General features: G+C 41.1%; 2 protein-coding genes across 2 annotated transcripts in view; one reads left to right on the top strand and one right to left on the bottom strand.

Annotated features, from left to right (window-relative positions):
- The window catches only part of WDFY4 (WDFY family member 4), a 123,196-nt gene that overhangs the window by 26,709 nt on the left and 80,565 nt on the right, over positions 1-15,922 (bottom strand). The window contains exons 47-50 of the mRNA XM_051800056.1: positions 14,846-14,908; positions 2,225-2,267; positions 1,283-1,402; positions 665-782 (exon numbers count right to left, since the gene is read on the bottom strand). Of these exons, the coding sequence (XP_051656016.1) occupies positions 665-782; positions 1,283-1,402; positions 2,225-2,267; positions 14,846-14,908 (344 nt within the window). The remainder of the gene's footprint in view (positions 1-664; positions 783-1,282; positions 1,403-2,224; positions 2,268-14,845; positions 14,909-15,922) is intronic.
- Positions 7,119-12,102, top strand: LRRC18 (leucine rich repeat containing 18). The gene is made up of 2 exons (XM_051800179.1): positions 7,119-7,642; positions 11,201-12,102. Exon 2 carries the CDS (start codon positions 11,235-11,237, stop codon positions 12,024-12,026), a length of 792 nt encoding a protein of 263 aa, XP_051656139.1. The 5' UTR covers positions 7,119-7,642; positions 11,201-11,234; the 3' UTR covers positions 12,027-12,102.

The raw sequence follows: 15,922 nt of genomic DNA on the forward strand, positions 1-15,922 counted from the left end.
CTGGAAATTGCACAAAAATCAGATTCCAGTGCAAAATACCACCATTTCAAGCCCATAGCATCCAATTATCACAGCATGACTAAATAGGGAAGAGGTCTTTTAAGCAGGTGCGTTCAAAGGTCTATCAGCAAAAGCACACCTTGCATTTGCAATGAATGTGCACACTAACTACTGAGGTATGTTCATTTTTTGCCTCCCACATTTCATTTTCTGGAAAAGGAGGCCTTTAACATTCAACATCATTCCTTTCCCCAATAGTACCACAGAAGTTCTTATCTCCAGAGGTCAATAGCCTCACCATTCTGTTTCCTTTTCTTAAAGTAGCTCTCAGTTAAGCTGCATGCAGCAGTCTTCTAACGTGCAGCTTAGACAACAAGACTAATGCATGCAGCTTAGCTAACAACGCAGTCTTTCCAGGGAACATGGATTTTTGCTGTAGCATCTCCTCCTGCCCAAAGGAAGAGAACAGAATGCAGCAGTACAAGGCACATAAGGCAGTACTTGCAGGAGTCATTTCTCTTTGTATTCTCAACCAGTTTGTACATAAAAGTGTGAGAGGCTCTCCTTGGCATGATGTTTCTCTGAGCCACAGTTCTTCAAAGTCTTTGGGTGTCCTGAGGGGAACTCAAGCCTCTGCTGTCTGTTAGTCTCTTAAAACACTCACCCTCACTCTTTTCCACCTCATTGAAGCGCTGGATGAACTTGCGTTTCCTCTCCACAGTCTGAGCTCCCATGGGCTTTGATAGGTCTCGAAATGTATGAGGATTAGTAAGGTTTAGAGTCTGAAAAGCAAAACCAGAAGATATGTAGATTTTTAGATCCCTGAGTCTTAGAAATCATGACTGTCTCAATGACGCTGGATAGCCGCCACACTGTGTTGGAAGTTTCACCCATACAAGAAGGTCACAGGTTTATCCACCTCCAGAACTTCACGAAAAAAGGACCTGGCAGGTTCCAAACTACTCTCAAGGCTTTTCTGTCTGAACCTCCTTCTTGGGGGTCACACAAACATGTCCACGCCTATCTGCTGAGCTGATGCAGCCTGCTCTTAACTAGGTATGTATTTAACAAATGTTCATCCACCTTTGTGAGACAGAATGTCAGACTCAGCATGCTGACTTGAAGATAAGGCTAATCTGTATAGTTCAATCAGTACAGTTCAAATTAACTGTCTCAAATTTTAATCCCTTGGTCTAGACCCCTCTTCTTCAATGGAATCTTTAAACAAACCTTTGTGCAGTTGCTATCATAGAAAGTACAGAATGCTGTGGCAAGCACTGACCTCAGAGTGATAGTCAGCGAGGACCCATGGAAACACAGGATACTGCATGTAATCATTGTAGCTGCGGCCAGCCAATGTGTTCAGGTACATGAGGTAATCAAAGTTGCTAATCTCCCTTTTCTGCCGGGGAAAGAAAAAGCATTAAAATCTTCAGACTCTACCTGTGAAAACCATGCATCAAAATCACCCTCAGAGCCCTGTGGTTCCCAGGTCCACCAGGACAAGAGTCAAAAATAGTGTAATCAATCATGCTTTGCCATTCAGATCAGCACAATATCTCTTACACAGCAATCCATTCAAGAGAACCTATCTCATTGTGTCTCTTCTTCAGACAGGCCATTTGCATTTGTCTATAATCACACAGTGCTTTTATGCTCTATTTGCATAACAGAGCACTTTCCCCCCAATTTAAAAGTGAGCCAAATGCATGCAGTCTGGATATTGGAAAACCCTGGACAACTGCCTGTACAGAAAAGGCTGCACAAAGTCTTACATATAAACAAGAAGGTATGGATTTCTTCATGTGTCTTGGGTCACCAAGATCAGGGCTACAGGAAAGTAAACACATCTCCCAGCTCAGCAAACATATGGGAAAATGAGAGGTGCACTGATTTAGATGTACAGATGGTCTGTGAACAGACATTCAACTAGGTGGCTCTCTTTGGTCTCAGTTTCAAAATGTGCATAAAATCACACTTAATCTGCCAGAGAGTAGCACCGTATGTTTCACAGCAGGAGGATCAAAATCTCTGCAATAACCAGATGTAAATACTGTGCTCCTCTTGCCAACAACCTCACCTCCAGCAGTGAGTGAACAGCTTAGGCCTTGAGGTACATACATACACACACACACGCACACACACACACACATATTTGTGTGCAGACACACACAGAGGTGCTGAAATTCTTTGCTTAGTCATGTGCAGCCAGGATTTAGCTTACCTGCCACTTCTGGAGCATTGTCTTTTCTCCTCCTGAGTGTTTCCTGTATGGAACAAACATTTGACTGAAACAGCCTGCTTCAGAACAGTAAGAGAAAGTCAACACATTAACATCTGTGCTCCCTGTGCCCCCTGCTCTCATCCTACAAAAACGGGAGAACACCAACACTAGAAGAATGTTGAGGTTTCATCATTGACCAAATGATTCCAAAATCAGTGTCATTGATTAGGTTAGCACAATACAAATTTCCATTACTGCTTTCATTTGGAAGGAAGGCTCTGCCTGACAAGCAGGGATCAGCTTTAGGCGGCTGATGAACTTATCACTGTACCTTTGACACATGTCACTCTACCTTTGACATGCTGACTGTACCTAAGCTACTTGCCAGTTGGCTTCTGAATGAAGTGCCACTTACAGTATGATATTTAACTAAAAAAAAAAAAAAAGAAGAAATTAGGATTGTGGGGCTAAGGATGAATTCTGTTTGCCTTACGATATTGCTGCAAAGCGCAGTAGTGATGCCACATGGTAAGTTACAAGAATTCAGAAGATGAGTCACAGGCAGAGAAGATGCTCCTGCAGCAGAGGTAGATGGACAGCTCTGAACAGCAACCTCCTCAGCTGTTCTGAGTTAAGCCACAGGGCTAATCAGTCTGTCCTGCCAGTCTCATGCAATTGTAGAGCTAGAGTGCTAATGACAGGTACCATTAAGGCTGTCTGTTTCTATTCTGAAGCATTAGTTTCAAAAGTTCATGCTTTTCTGAAGTGTTCAGAAAATACAGGCTTGAAAATAGAAGTCCCTCAATCTCCATATCAAAGACATTCTTGTTTCACAAAGCACTTTGAAACTAATGTAGTTCTTAAAAATTGGATTGTCATTTTAATATTTTTTACAGTAATAAGACTAAATATGTATTTTCCACCTTTTTGTTCTCAAAATGCAACTTTTTATGAAAACTCTAAATAAAAACCCCCAGATCAACTGAAGACAGATTCTAAACAGGGAATGCACTTGAAAGGAAGGAAGAGTCAAAGGTTCTGAGGAAACAAAAGTCACATTCCAACTGCACTGAATCAGAAGGTGTGTCAGTATCTGAAGGTCATGGATTTGCTCTTGTCAGTTCCCAGAGACCAAACCAAGACAAGTGACAGCTTTTTGATTATCGTGGTTTAACCCCAGCTGGCAAATAAGTCCCACACAGCCACTTACTCTCCCCACATAGGAACAGGGGAAATCATAAAAGTGAGAAAACTTATGAGTTAAGGCAGTTTAACAGATAAAGCAAAAGCTGTGCATGCAAGCAAAGCAAAATGAGGAATTAATTCAGTACTTCCCGTGAGCAGGCATTGAGCCATCTCCAGGGAAGCAGGGCCCCATCACATATAACAATGCTTTACAAAGACAAACGCCATCACTCCAAATCACTTGGAATGTCTCTGCCTCCTTCTTCTTCCCTCAGCTTTATATGCTGAGTATGACGTAGCATGGTATGGAATATCCCTTTGGCCATTTGGGATCAGCTGTCCTGGCTGTGTTCCCTCCCAACTTCTTGTGTGTCCCAAACCTCCTCACTGGTGGGACAGTACGAGGAATAGAACAGGCCTTGACTCTGTGTAAGTGCTGCTCAGCAATAACGAAAACATCCCTGAATTAGCAACACTGTTTCCAGCACAAATTCAAATGCAATTTTCTTCTATTATGAAGAAAATTACCTCTACTCCAGCCCAAACCAGTACATGGATTAAAGACACTTTTAAGCTTCCAAAGTAAACAGGATTACTGACATGACATGATACTGGTGGTAAGAGAGGCTTTTTCCTTTGAGTGTAATAGTTTAAACAAATTCTAAGGTGCCAGCTCAGAGTCAGGACTATTAAATTCATGAATTGTAAGGAAATAAGTTCAGCCATAGATTTTAAAACTGCTACAGGAATAACTAGCTGCTATTTCACACTCTTGTGCTCTGTATTGGACACATTAGAAATCCACAAAGGAAGGCTTAAAGTACCTTCAAAGATCTAAATAAAACATTGGAAAAGTCTATGATCATTACACTTTTATTGGATCTGCAGTAGTAAATTCTTGTAAACCACCTCTCATGCTTATGAATCATTATTTTACTACCCATTCAATCCTGGACCAGTTAATAGTGTATGTAAAAAAAAAAACCACTACGGTTTCCTCAACACATTATTTTATTCCTTGCTTAGGCACTCTTTTCAGAGAAAAGTGTGTATCTGAGAGAAGGATTTTGCATGAACAAACATGAAACCCAGGACAAATTCTAGCACATGGTTTATAATTCCTAAGCTTTGTTTAGTTCTCCTAAGCAGATGAAACTAACAATGACAGGCTATAGTTTTATGGAAAACAGCAACACAGAAAGGTGTAGAGGTCCAATACAGAAAAATAAGATCTTCACTTTTTGTCCAAATACAATTAATAGATTATATAATGGTCTAATTTACACAATGTAAATCAGAAGAAATTCCATTGACTAGGGTAGAGTTATGGTGGTTTTGCACCCCTAGTTTGAGCAACACGTGGCTCAAGAATGGGGGAATTCCAAAACACAAAACAGTTATTGAGCACTTATCCTTTAAAATTCAGCCCTCTCACACTGTATGTAGATTTCACAGAGCTTTGTCCCAGTGGCCTTTGTAAGGCCTCCAAGAGACGTTTGGAACTCATAGAGAGTATCTCAAAGGGATGGAACAGGATCAGGATTCCTGTGATTATTTGGAATGTGGTTGGATTAGGGTGTTTGTTGCAGAAAGATCAAGTTAAGTTCTTCCCTTTCCACGGGGGTAGATTTTTGGCTGAGTTAGAAATCAGGGGAGAACATTACAAAATGTTATACACAGGACTAAACTGTGCCAGTCTGTGTGTATGTTACGGAAATATGCATATGTTGACTTATGGGTGCCATGACCCTCTAGTGAAACACTTGCTCTGCTTGTCACAAACCCTAAAGAGCTAATAAGGACTCTACAAGGGTCAAAATAATCCTCTGTGCTGACTTTGGAAGCCACTACATAACTCAAAGAGGTTGACAAGTTCATCACATCATGAAAATAAGCAAGGCTAAATGTAGTCACTCCCCTGTAAAAGCCATCCTTCTGAGTCTCAGAGGACCCGGCAGGATGCTCCCTCCAAGTCCCCAGAGACCTGGAATTCTGCATTCTGCTTTGTTGACTCAGGAGCTCAGAACATGAACTGCATTACAGGCAGCTCAAGCCTATTTCTGCCTTCTCCTTGATAATCAATTAGCATTTACTCAGCCAACACCTCTCTAGACAGCACAGCAAAAGCTCAGTGTAGATCAACGTCAGCTATCCAACCTCAGTAAGTGCATTTAAAAGTAAATAAATAAATAAATATTCAAAGGTTGGTTTGTAAAAGAAACAAGAGAATTGCTTTGTAAGTTTAAATAACTAAACTTCCAGAGGAGGGTGTAATTATCTGAAGTCAAGAGAAGTACCTAGATATCTATCTATATCTTAATTTATAAGGCATTTGTAGGGCACCAGACATGGCAGAATCTAAGCACAATGTGTACTAATGATGATCCACCTTTGGCTATACTATTCATGAGTGATTTATTAATCCCTCTTCCATTAACATCAGACTATGATCTCACTCTTGTGATAGCCAGTGCTCTCCATTTGCTAGAGACAGGTGGACCTCAACCCATTTGGAGATTCATTGCAGATGAGATAATCTCAAAGGATAAGATTTTGCCCCCACTGAAATTAATACTAAAATTCCAATAAACTTAATAGGTTCTTAGACTTCACAAAGCTGCTTCCATTTTCTTTTTTTCTTCCATCCCCCAAACTTCTTAAAGTCTGGAAAACAGTGCAAAGGCCCTCCTAAAACCACTTTTCTTAAGGAGTCTTTGCAATTACCAAAAACATTGTAAGGAAAATTCCCTTCCTGTTAAGCTACAACTTAGGGTCAAGTCCTACTATTAAAAAAAGAATAGAAGACTTCAAAAGGAATATCAGTCTTCCCTGTGAAACAATCAAGTCTCTCTCAAACTCCAACCTAAGTGTTAGGTTAGATCACTTTAGAATAAAGGTACAGTGTCCTTCTTCTTTGACTGTAGCAGTCCACCTTCTGGGTATTCTTAATCTGTGCTCAAAGAATTGAGATATAACACAAAACTTATAAATAAATGTCATATTCAAGTAGGGCTCCTTGAAGGGGCTATGAAAGGAGAAAGGAATCTCCCTCATTTACAGAACTCTGCACCACGTGCGTTCACAGTGCCTAAACCAAGGGGATAACACTTCCAGTGTGGAAATGCTGTGGTCAAGCACACTTCGGGTCGTGAAGAAACACATCCAGTAAATTCTGTTTATTTGCTGAGGTAAGCAGAATGCAATCTCCAACCCTGGAATCAGACAAGCATGTCAACATTATAAGCTTCTTTATACCAATAATATCCTGGACCAATTATCAGCAAGAGAGAGGCCTCAATATTGCATGTCCTGCAAATAATATATAAATAAACCACTCAGCTACTTCTTTTTTTCCAGATACTATTTTGAAATTACTGCAACTAGTTGATAAAAACTTCAGCTCGGTAACCTCAGTCATACAGACAAATTTTAATAAATTCACATGCTTCAGAGGGAAATTGTACCAACTGCACCGTTGAAGGGCCGCAGATAAATGAATACAAATTGCAGCTGATATCCTCTCTGCCGTACCACTGAATGAGCCTTCTGTCCTTTGTCCACATCTATCCAATTTGGCATGTGCTAAGGATGGTATCACAAGCATTGTGAGTTTTAACACACACATACAAGCATCTATCACCGTGTTACAGCCAAGTAAAATGAAATAGCCAAAAGACTAAAACTGACAGTTAAGGAACGTTAGAAGCTGACTAACAGCTTCTAATGAGCTCCAGATGCTTTTTCTTTCTGCATAATTTGAAATCTAACATTTCCAGGCACTGCATGCTATTCAGTTCTTCCCCCTCCAGCTCGAACTTCCATTCTGGAACCAACCATTATGCTGATGATCTCCAAGGGCGTAACACTCCTGTTGCTTAGTAACAAAAGTTTCACGGGCTGCGGAAGGGAGCACTGAATAGCAAGACCCCGCAGTGAGGGAAGTCCTTTTGCCACTCCTATTCCCTCCACACACACAAGTTTCTTGAAGAGCTGCCATTTTCTGTCAAGAAAGTGCAATTCAGAATTCGCAGGACAGTGGAAAGGAAACTGTCCTGTGTTTCCTGCTCACGGATTTATTTACAGACTTAAAGACTAATTCATAACTCAAAGAAGAGCAGACAGAGGACAACTACACAGTAACAGACTATGAAGGCTCAGCCCATACAACTGAGAAAAAACAAGCAGCTTGTGACATCTGTACCTTGCCTTCAAGGCCTTTCTAGCGACTAGCTGGTAAGATCTTATGCAGGGGGGCAGTCTCGCAGAATTGTTAAGATGAAACAATGTTTTTGTTTATCCTTGGTGGGCTTTGGTTTTGCAAGTGAGCTTGCAGTGTGTGATAGTATGGTGGCTCTGAAGTGGTCTCTAAAGTAGGAAATCTAAGGAAGGAAACCTCTCTTGCACTATTTGCTCACGGCAGGATTTAGTCTAAACCTGCCTGTTAGCGAAAGACTGTGTTGAAGACAGTCAGTGAGTTAATCTCTCTTTCCCAACAGATCGTATCCAACAACAAGAAATGATAACAGATTTGTAAGCAGGGAAATAACAACCCACCCAAAGTGTAACTGCTTGGCTTCATGCCACATCATTTGCTGTACAAATGCTGGTTTTAAGCTTTATATAAAAGTATTTCCATAGAAGTATTCCATGGGTGAATCAGCATGTTACCACACTGCCTGCCTACCCCCAGAGAGGTGCAGGGCATGTCTAGCTCTGCTGGGCTTGGCAGGCCTGCTCTGCACTGTGCAGACTTCCAAGGGGAAAGTCAGAGGAAATATGCATTCTTCTAGGATTAGATCTCCTTCTTAGGACAGACCTAAGATACAGTGGGTCATGACTGACCCCTGTGCAAGTGCTTAAATGCAGATAAGGAGTAATCCACTATCCTTCCTTGCCTCAGAGAGACACTGACAGTCTTGGTCCTGATGCTCAAGGTCTGTTCCATCCCTGCAGCTCCCAGTGACACTACCACAGACAGCATGATGCCCTTGACATACATTTTCTATTAATTTCTGTATTAGGTCAGCCTCATAGCTCTGGGCCTATGAAATGCTCCTAAAGCTCTGGGGTTAGCTCTCAGCTTTCAAAACCCCAATCCAGACCAAAGATTTTGCCAAGTGTGGATAGAAGGGGAAAGGGTTTTCTTGTCAAGATCCTCTTTAGTGAGACCTTATAACAGTTCCTAAGGATTTAGGTCATCCTAATCAGTGCATCTTAGAGGTTTACAGTAGGATTTTAAAAAATCCAACTATAGGAGGCAGGGTGAAGAGAAACCTCTTAAAAATCTGAAAGGTCCAGGTTCAAACTCTGTAACAGGTTGGAAGGGGTTACTGACAGAGAAATACCCAAACCCAAGAGGTTAAACTGCAGGGTTACTACTGCCAAGCCTCCCGCACTCAATCTTGTACGCCAGGCTCCCTCTAGTGCTGCCAGGCACGCACAGCGCAGAGGGACACCAGCGCTGGGAACCAGCATTACCAGAACAGCGGCAGAACTAGCCGATTTTTTACCTCGCTGTTTTTTTAAAAAAAAATAAGAAAGGAAATTGGTTTGGCTCAATGTTCCCCTCTTGGATTTTAAATGAAAAATAGTATAAAAAATTACTAGGAACTAAAGGAAATGTTTTATTTCCAAGAGTTTTAAAGATGTTTTAAAAAGCATTTAAAAGAAATTATAATTTTGAAATTAGGAAAAATACATATCTTTCCTTGAAATTCCCATTCAATGTATTAAAAGCATACAAATGCACTGAATGTTCTGATCAACTCATCCAACACAAAATTCTAAAAAAGAAAAAGTTGGACGTAAAAGTCACCTGGTTCACACCAATTAACAGGAAGAAGAAAGTCTCCTTCCATTGAGCCAACACATAAGGAAGCTGCCCTACAGATCTTTTTCTGAAGCATAGTAGTCACCCTCTGTGCACCAGAAAGGACTCAGGGTGTCCTGTACCAGCACCAGGCTCCGGCATCTCCTACACAGCTGAATTTTATCTTCACAGAATTGACAACAAGAATATTGCATAAAATCCTTAAAATGAGTGAGCTGTGATTAGAAAACCCTGCTATTTTAATCTCCAGAACTTCCTACTCAGTCCTGGGCAAATTATTTAAGCTAACATCAACAAAGGTGGAAAGAGAACTTTACTTACACTGTAGAGTACTTTGCTTCAGTTACCAGTCCACACTGTGGAAAGAATAGCACTGATATTGCCCTTTGGGCACTGCAGGATTAAATACAGCAAAGAGTAAGAGGCCTTCAGATATAATGGTAATATCGCCCTGTAAGTACTGGTGAGAGACAGAAACATGGGAGTGACACACAGAAAGATTTAACTGTGTTTAAATATTTTTATATAAAATAACAAAGATTCTATTTTGGAGCATACCCTCAGGGCAAGACTGAATCCAGTGTGCTGCTTCCAGTACTTTCTGAAGCATCTGCCTCCTTATTGAGCTCTTGGGAGTGTGGGTAGTAGCTGGGAGAGATTCCCCCTGCTTTTGCATTATTTTGGGCTGTGGCATGTAATTGAAAAGGAGCTGAAACGCCTTAGCTGTAGCCTGAGCTTCCCCTTCACGTATTCGCACATGATTAATGAGTAGCCAAAAAGCCTGAAGGGTTTGTAATGAAGCCTTTCTAATAGGGAAATGTATTGTAGACAAATCCATATTTTGTCCCAAACAATCATTCATCAAAGCTTCAATTTGACTCTCCACAATTAAATGCCAGAGCACCCAAACCATCCTGAGGTTAGCCAGCTGTAACCCATGCTCCTCTCTGAACTCTGGCTGAGAGGGACATTGTCATCCATTTCCAGGGGATCAGCATATTTCCTTTGTCACTAACTATAATTAGTAGCTGTATTTGATGATTTCAATTAGAGAGAGTTCACCAAACCTGAGACTAAATGGACTGTTCTTACAGGCCTCAATTCAACAAAGCACGTAACACATGCTGAGCATCAGTATGAGTCAAAAGTCTGAGCAGAACACCTACATGCATTTTTCTGAGGGCAGGGCACCTTCACAGTGGGAGACCATCTATCCCACAGCACAGATGAAAAGACAAGGTTGGAGTACCCAGAGGAGACACTTAGCAGGGCCTGGTTTAACATGTCATTAGGCAGCACTTGACACCAATCCCTGTTGCAGTCTGCCCTGCAGGTGATGTATCAATTGCCAACAGCGCTGGCAAATCTGGGAGAACACTAGGTTAAAAAAAGACTCATAATAGTTTCCTTTAAACACTTAATCTTTCAATAGCATCCAGAGCCCAGATCTTAGGTCCATTAAACAGGACATTTAACCAACCTGTTAGCAGATGCCAGGCCTGTAAAGAAGGCAACTGTTTGTCTGGTAGAACGAGACAATTTTGTACAGCTTCTTTTAATGCAGTCCCTAAGGACTGCATTGAGACCTATGTTACATTTTGCTTCAGTCCTCAAATGGCCGATGAATAATAACACATTTCATTTGTTTCACAACATCCTTGGCTTAAATCAGTATTTAGGGATGAAAGACAGCAAATGTCTCCCACTTGTAATTTCACCCTGTAATTCAATATAGGTGTTACATTGCAATAAAATCATATTGTATATTATCAGAGTTTCACCTACTCAAAATACTTTCAGGAAGAACTTTCAGAGTTGCAGCTTCAGGGTTGAAAAGTCTTGATCTCAAAAAAAAAAAAAAAGACTTCTGAAGAATCTAATGGTAACATTAATTTATAACTGCGTGATTAACAGCCATGGCTTTCAAAGGCTTTATTGGAGTTTCCACATTTTATCCACAGAGTCTGGTGTGTCTGTCTATCTCTTGGTGGAGACATGGCCAAGGGGAAAGCAAAAGGTCCACAAGGGAAGAGGATCACCTTGAAGATGGCCAAAAATTCAATCCGGGTAAGTTTTAGTGGAAGGCGCCGTCTGGACTTAAGCAAAATGGGCATCGCCACCTTCCCCAAATGCATTCTGGAACTGGCTGGTGATGTGGACGAACTTGATTTGAGCAGAAACATGTTGAGAAAGATTCCAAACACCATTGAGAAGTTCCAGAACCTGCTCTGGTTGGACCTGCATAGTAATCAGCTTGATGAGTTGCCCAAGGAAATAGGCTCACTTCAGAACCTTACTTTCCTGAATATATGCAACAACAAGTTGACCACAGAAAGTCTGCCAGAGGAGTTGAACCTTCTCAAGAACCTCAAGACTCTTAACCTTGGCTTGAACTGTCTTGAGACTGTTCCCACCACTCTCGGGGCCCTGAGGGAACTCGTTGATCTAGGTCTCTTTGACAACGTCTTGACCACCATACCAAAGAGTGTGAAAAATCTCCCCAAGATTGAGAGAATGAATGTAAAAAGAAACCCTTTACGAGAGTTAGAAAAGCCAGAGGAGGAGATTGACACCATTAAACGCATAGAAACACTTCACTTAGTAGAAGAGAAAGACCTATGCTCTTCCTGCCTGAAGAAGTGTAAGGGTGAGAAGGATGAGCTGCACAGGCTGGAGGACATGACACCTAGCTCCTCCAAGGAGCTAAGTTTCCCTTTACTCCTTACACCCAATTCCTCTGCAAAGGACAATCAAGAAGAATGGAGAGTAAGAAGCACAGATCCTTGAAATATACCACGGCACTCCACATATCATGTGCTATGAAGTCCAGTCCAAAAAAGAAAGAAAAAAAAATAAAGCTGACCTCCCTTTTCCTCTGTTTTCCTGCTCTTCTTCTTTAAAGCTCTGCTCTGTTTTAGAAACTGATCTCTGTGATCTCTAAACTGAAAACCAAAACAACTAAAATAGATGTGTATTTTGGAAGGGCTATTTCGATCTGGGCCTGTTCCTACAACATGTTCTCCATGTTTGGGTGGTTTTGGGGTCTTTTGTTTGTGCATGTGTCCAGTGAAGGGATCTTTTAAAAGACAGGTTTTTCTAGTAAATCTATTCCCACCACTAAGCCCCAGACATCAGTTGTGTTCATTTTTGTAGGGTGAGAAACAGTTACTCTAGTCTCAGTAAATACAGTTTGGAGGAAAACGCACAGACCTGGGAACCTTCTGCTGCTGGTGGCTGCCACAAAGCTCTCAGAGAGTCCCAGATAGGCACTGTCAGTGTCAGAACTGTGAGGCTGTTCCAATTCAGAGGCAGCAGCTACAAATGTTATGCTCAGGAATAACTAAGCAGTGCAAACACAATGCTTAAAAATAGACAACCCATGATCCTATTTTGCCATCAAGGGGCCAAACTTTGCATAAGCAAGTTCTTTGGGATTTTGGGTGCTATACCTAGGTGCAACAATCTCCAAGTTGCACAATACAGTCAGCACCACTGCCTATACTTATTGTGTTTTGTCTGCCTCTGAGTATCCCTCCAAGGAAGCTGCAGAAGGGAGAAGGGGTAGGGAAAAGGTTTCTTTCTGGGGTCCCAGCTTTATCACTTAGGCAGTGACTAAAGTAATTAAGAAGAGTCATCATCTTCCATGATCCAAGAGTCAGTTTTTGAATTGATGAAGTCAGGTCTGGTGTTCCCACACTACTTTTAGCTTTCCATTCACACGTTCATATGCTTGTGTGCACCTGAGCACACACATTCACTTGCTCACATCACATCCCTAGGGCAGAGATTGCTGAGAGCCTGCAAACAGCAATATACAGGTACAAGCAACGAGCAGATTATAAAGGCAGTCAAGCATGACACGAGAAGAAGTGTTGGCAGTGACCGTAACAACCTGTGGTGATGGCAAACATTTAAGTATATTGAAATGAACGATAAAGTGCCAGGAGCACTTTATTTTTTAAATACTACAGTAGAGCCTGAGAGTTGGAACTCTTGTGTATTTCCTATGGACTAGGTGGAAAAAACTATACGGTGTTTCCCAGAAATGCTATTACCTCAATGTCATGTGATGCATCAAACTAGTAATTTCTTCTTTCCATGCTTCAACTGTGCAATTATTAATAGTGTGTCTGGACAAAGAGCCAAATCAGGCCTTCCTCCCTGTCTCAGGTAGGGCAGATAAAACTTGGATGCTGTGGAAGATGGCCATTGCACTCCTAGATGGGGACAGAGCCCTATATGCTGCTTTTGAAATTTTCTAACTCAGAAGCAGCTCCAAAATTCAAACAAGGGAAAAGTAAACTCATCAGGTCCTCAGTCCTTCAGTTCTGCCTGGAGCTTGGTAAAGTGAAGCACACCTCCTAAGGTTATTTTCACTAGCTTTCCACTTAAGCACAACTTTTCTGGGATCATTACTTACGCAGTGGTACTATCTTATGTTTGTTTAAGTTCATTCTCTAACACGGTCCAGCCAAAGCTCTCCTACGTTCTTGGAGCGAGTAACAGGGTCTTCTCTCAGCTAATGGAGTAAAACTGAAGACAGAGCCTTATGGGATTCAGGATAGGCTACTTTAGACCTAGATATGCAGCTTGCCTCAGTCTCTGAGATTAAACATGAATCAAGTGCTTCCCACACCAACCACAAGCCCAGTTAATGCCCAAAGTTCCTAATGCTGTAGTGCTTCTTATGTCAAGATATTCACACCAGTTGAGCACCCAGGAGGCACAGGGAAAGGAAGCCCTGGGGTGAGTTACTAGGTACTCCACACAGAACAGACACCATGCTCCACACTGTCAACCATTCCCTCTGGTACAGGTTAGGCTCTAGCCAGAGCTGGCTGCAGACCGCATTGATACTTTTTGCCCATTGATGACTGGATGAAAATGCTCACTTATAAGATAGGTAATGATCTACAACAGGTAGACTGAATTAAAGAACACAGCTGACACAGGCCACAACAGCTCACAGGAGCAATCTGCCCCTCAGGTCGCAACAGTATTTCAGCCTCAGGTGATCATTTCAGAGGACACCAATTAGGTACTTAGGGTTGTGTTCCTCAGATACCCAAATTGAGAAAAATTACAGGTATGCAAGTAACTCATGGTCAGCATGAAACGTGCTCTCAATCACCTGCCACTAGGAGAAAACCTATTTTTTCCTGCAGTGGTAAATCTGAGGGACAAGTCTCAATCTCCACTGTACAGCTAATATAACACACCAAAAGATCCATGTGCACATCTATTACTGTCTGCCCTAAGCACGCAATGAAGAGGTCATTATGCAGAAGCATTATGGATTAGCTCTAACCTCATCTCACTGACTGTCTCTTCCCACAGTAACCATCTGTGTAGAGTTTACCAATAAAGTAATATTAAGGAGATAATAATTATCAATCAACTGTGCATGATCACCTACTCAACACTATCTTTATGTCTCCATAGTGTGGATGATATATGCTAGAATGCTTTTTGGAGCTCTAGCAACATCTTTGGATCTTTAAAATAGGGGACACAAATACATAAGTTTCTGTATGCTTTGCTTTAAAATGCAACTTATTCAAACAATTGTACTTATCTACAGATATCCAGTGTTTCCTATGATTTACCTTATATTCAGGGACTCTTCTGTTATCCCCTTTGACTTCAAAGCAGGCTGGAAAGAGCAAAATCTATAGGAGATATATGAAAGGTCACATTATATTTATGTAAATGTTTATTAGGATACATTACATATGTATATAACTAATATCACGTCCTCAACAACAACTTTCTTCCTGAAGGATGCCACAGCATTTCACTGAGATTCTAACCTAGAATAAAGCAACAGGTTACAACACAGCAAAAGTATACATCTAGTATTAAGGAGTTACCTGTGGGTTGGATAAAAGCAGTTTCTTTCCCAAACGGGACTTTGAATTTATATATAGGGTATGGACTTATGATCAGGTGATTTAAGGGGCTATTAAAGTCAGAGAATAAGAACCCACTCAGACATTTATTAAGGAAAAATGGCAGAAAGGAATACCAACCCACATCTCAGCCATTCCTCTTTATATTTGCTGTAGGTTTTATGATGTCAGACAAACTGTACCCTCGGAATACATAGGTTTTGTGGCCTTCAGCTGAAGATCAAAACCTCACGTTGAACTGCCTTTGAAAGATTCCCCCAAGAGATACTTGTCAGAGCTCAAAGACAGCAAAGATAAAGACTAAACAAAGCAGCTGGTCCTGTGATTCTAAGTAGTCACACTATGCAGCCAATTTGGAAAGGAAGATTAAATAAATTCGCATTGACTTTTTTATGCAGTACTCCTATAGGAACTGTTCAGAGATTTCAGGAGCGAAAGGAATTGCTGTGATTGTTTAGAAATTAATGGTACCAATCCTCAGTTCAGGCTGAAGCATTTACCACAGGAGAAATACTGGTATTGAAGTGTTTCTCCTGTGTAAAGGCCAGTGAATGTAATCCTGATATGATGGTTAGAACTACAGTAGAAAAAAAAAACATGCAAGAAAATAAAGTGCAAATTAATCACTTCATAGTCTTACATTCAAGTTCCATTTAACAAGACAAGCATATGGGGAGAAATCTTTTTTAAATAAAAATGCCATTGATAAAAGTTAACACCACACCAAAGATAAAGTCAGTGTTGGAGAGGCAAAAATATTTTATTCCTGAAGAA

This window comes from Manacus candei, unplaced genomic scaffold (genome assembly GCF_025592945.1).
Source record: "Manacus candei isolate 608988 ecotype Guabito, Panama unplaced genomic scaffold, ASM2559294v1 h1tg000050l, whole genome shotgun sequence".
NCBI lineage: Eukaryota > Metazoa > Chordata > Aves > Passeriformes > Pipridae > Manacus > Manacus candei.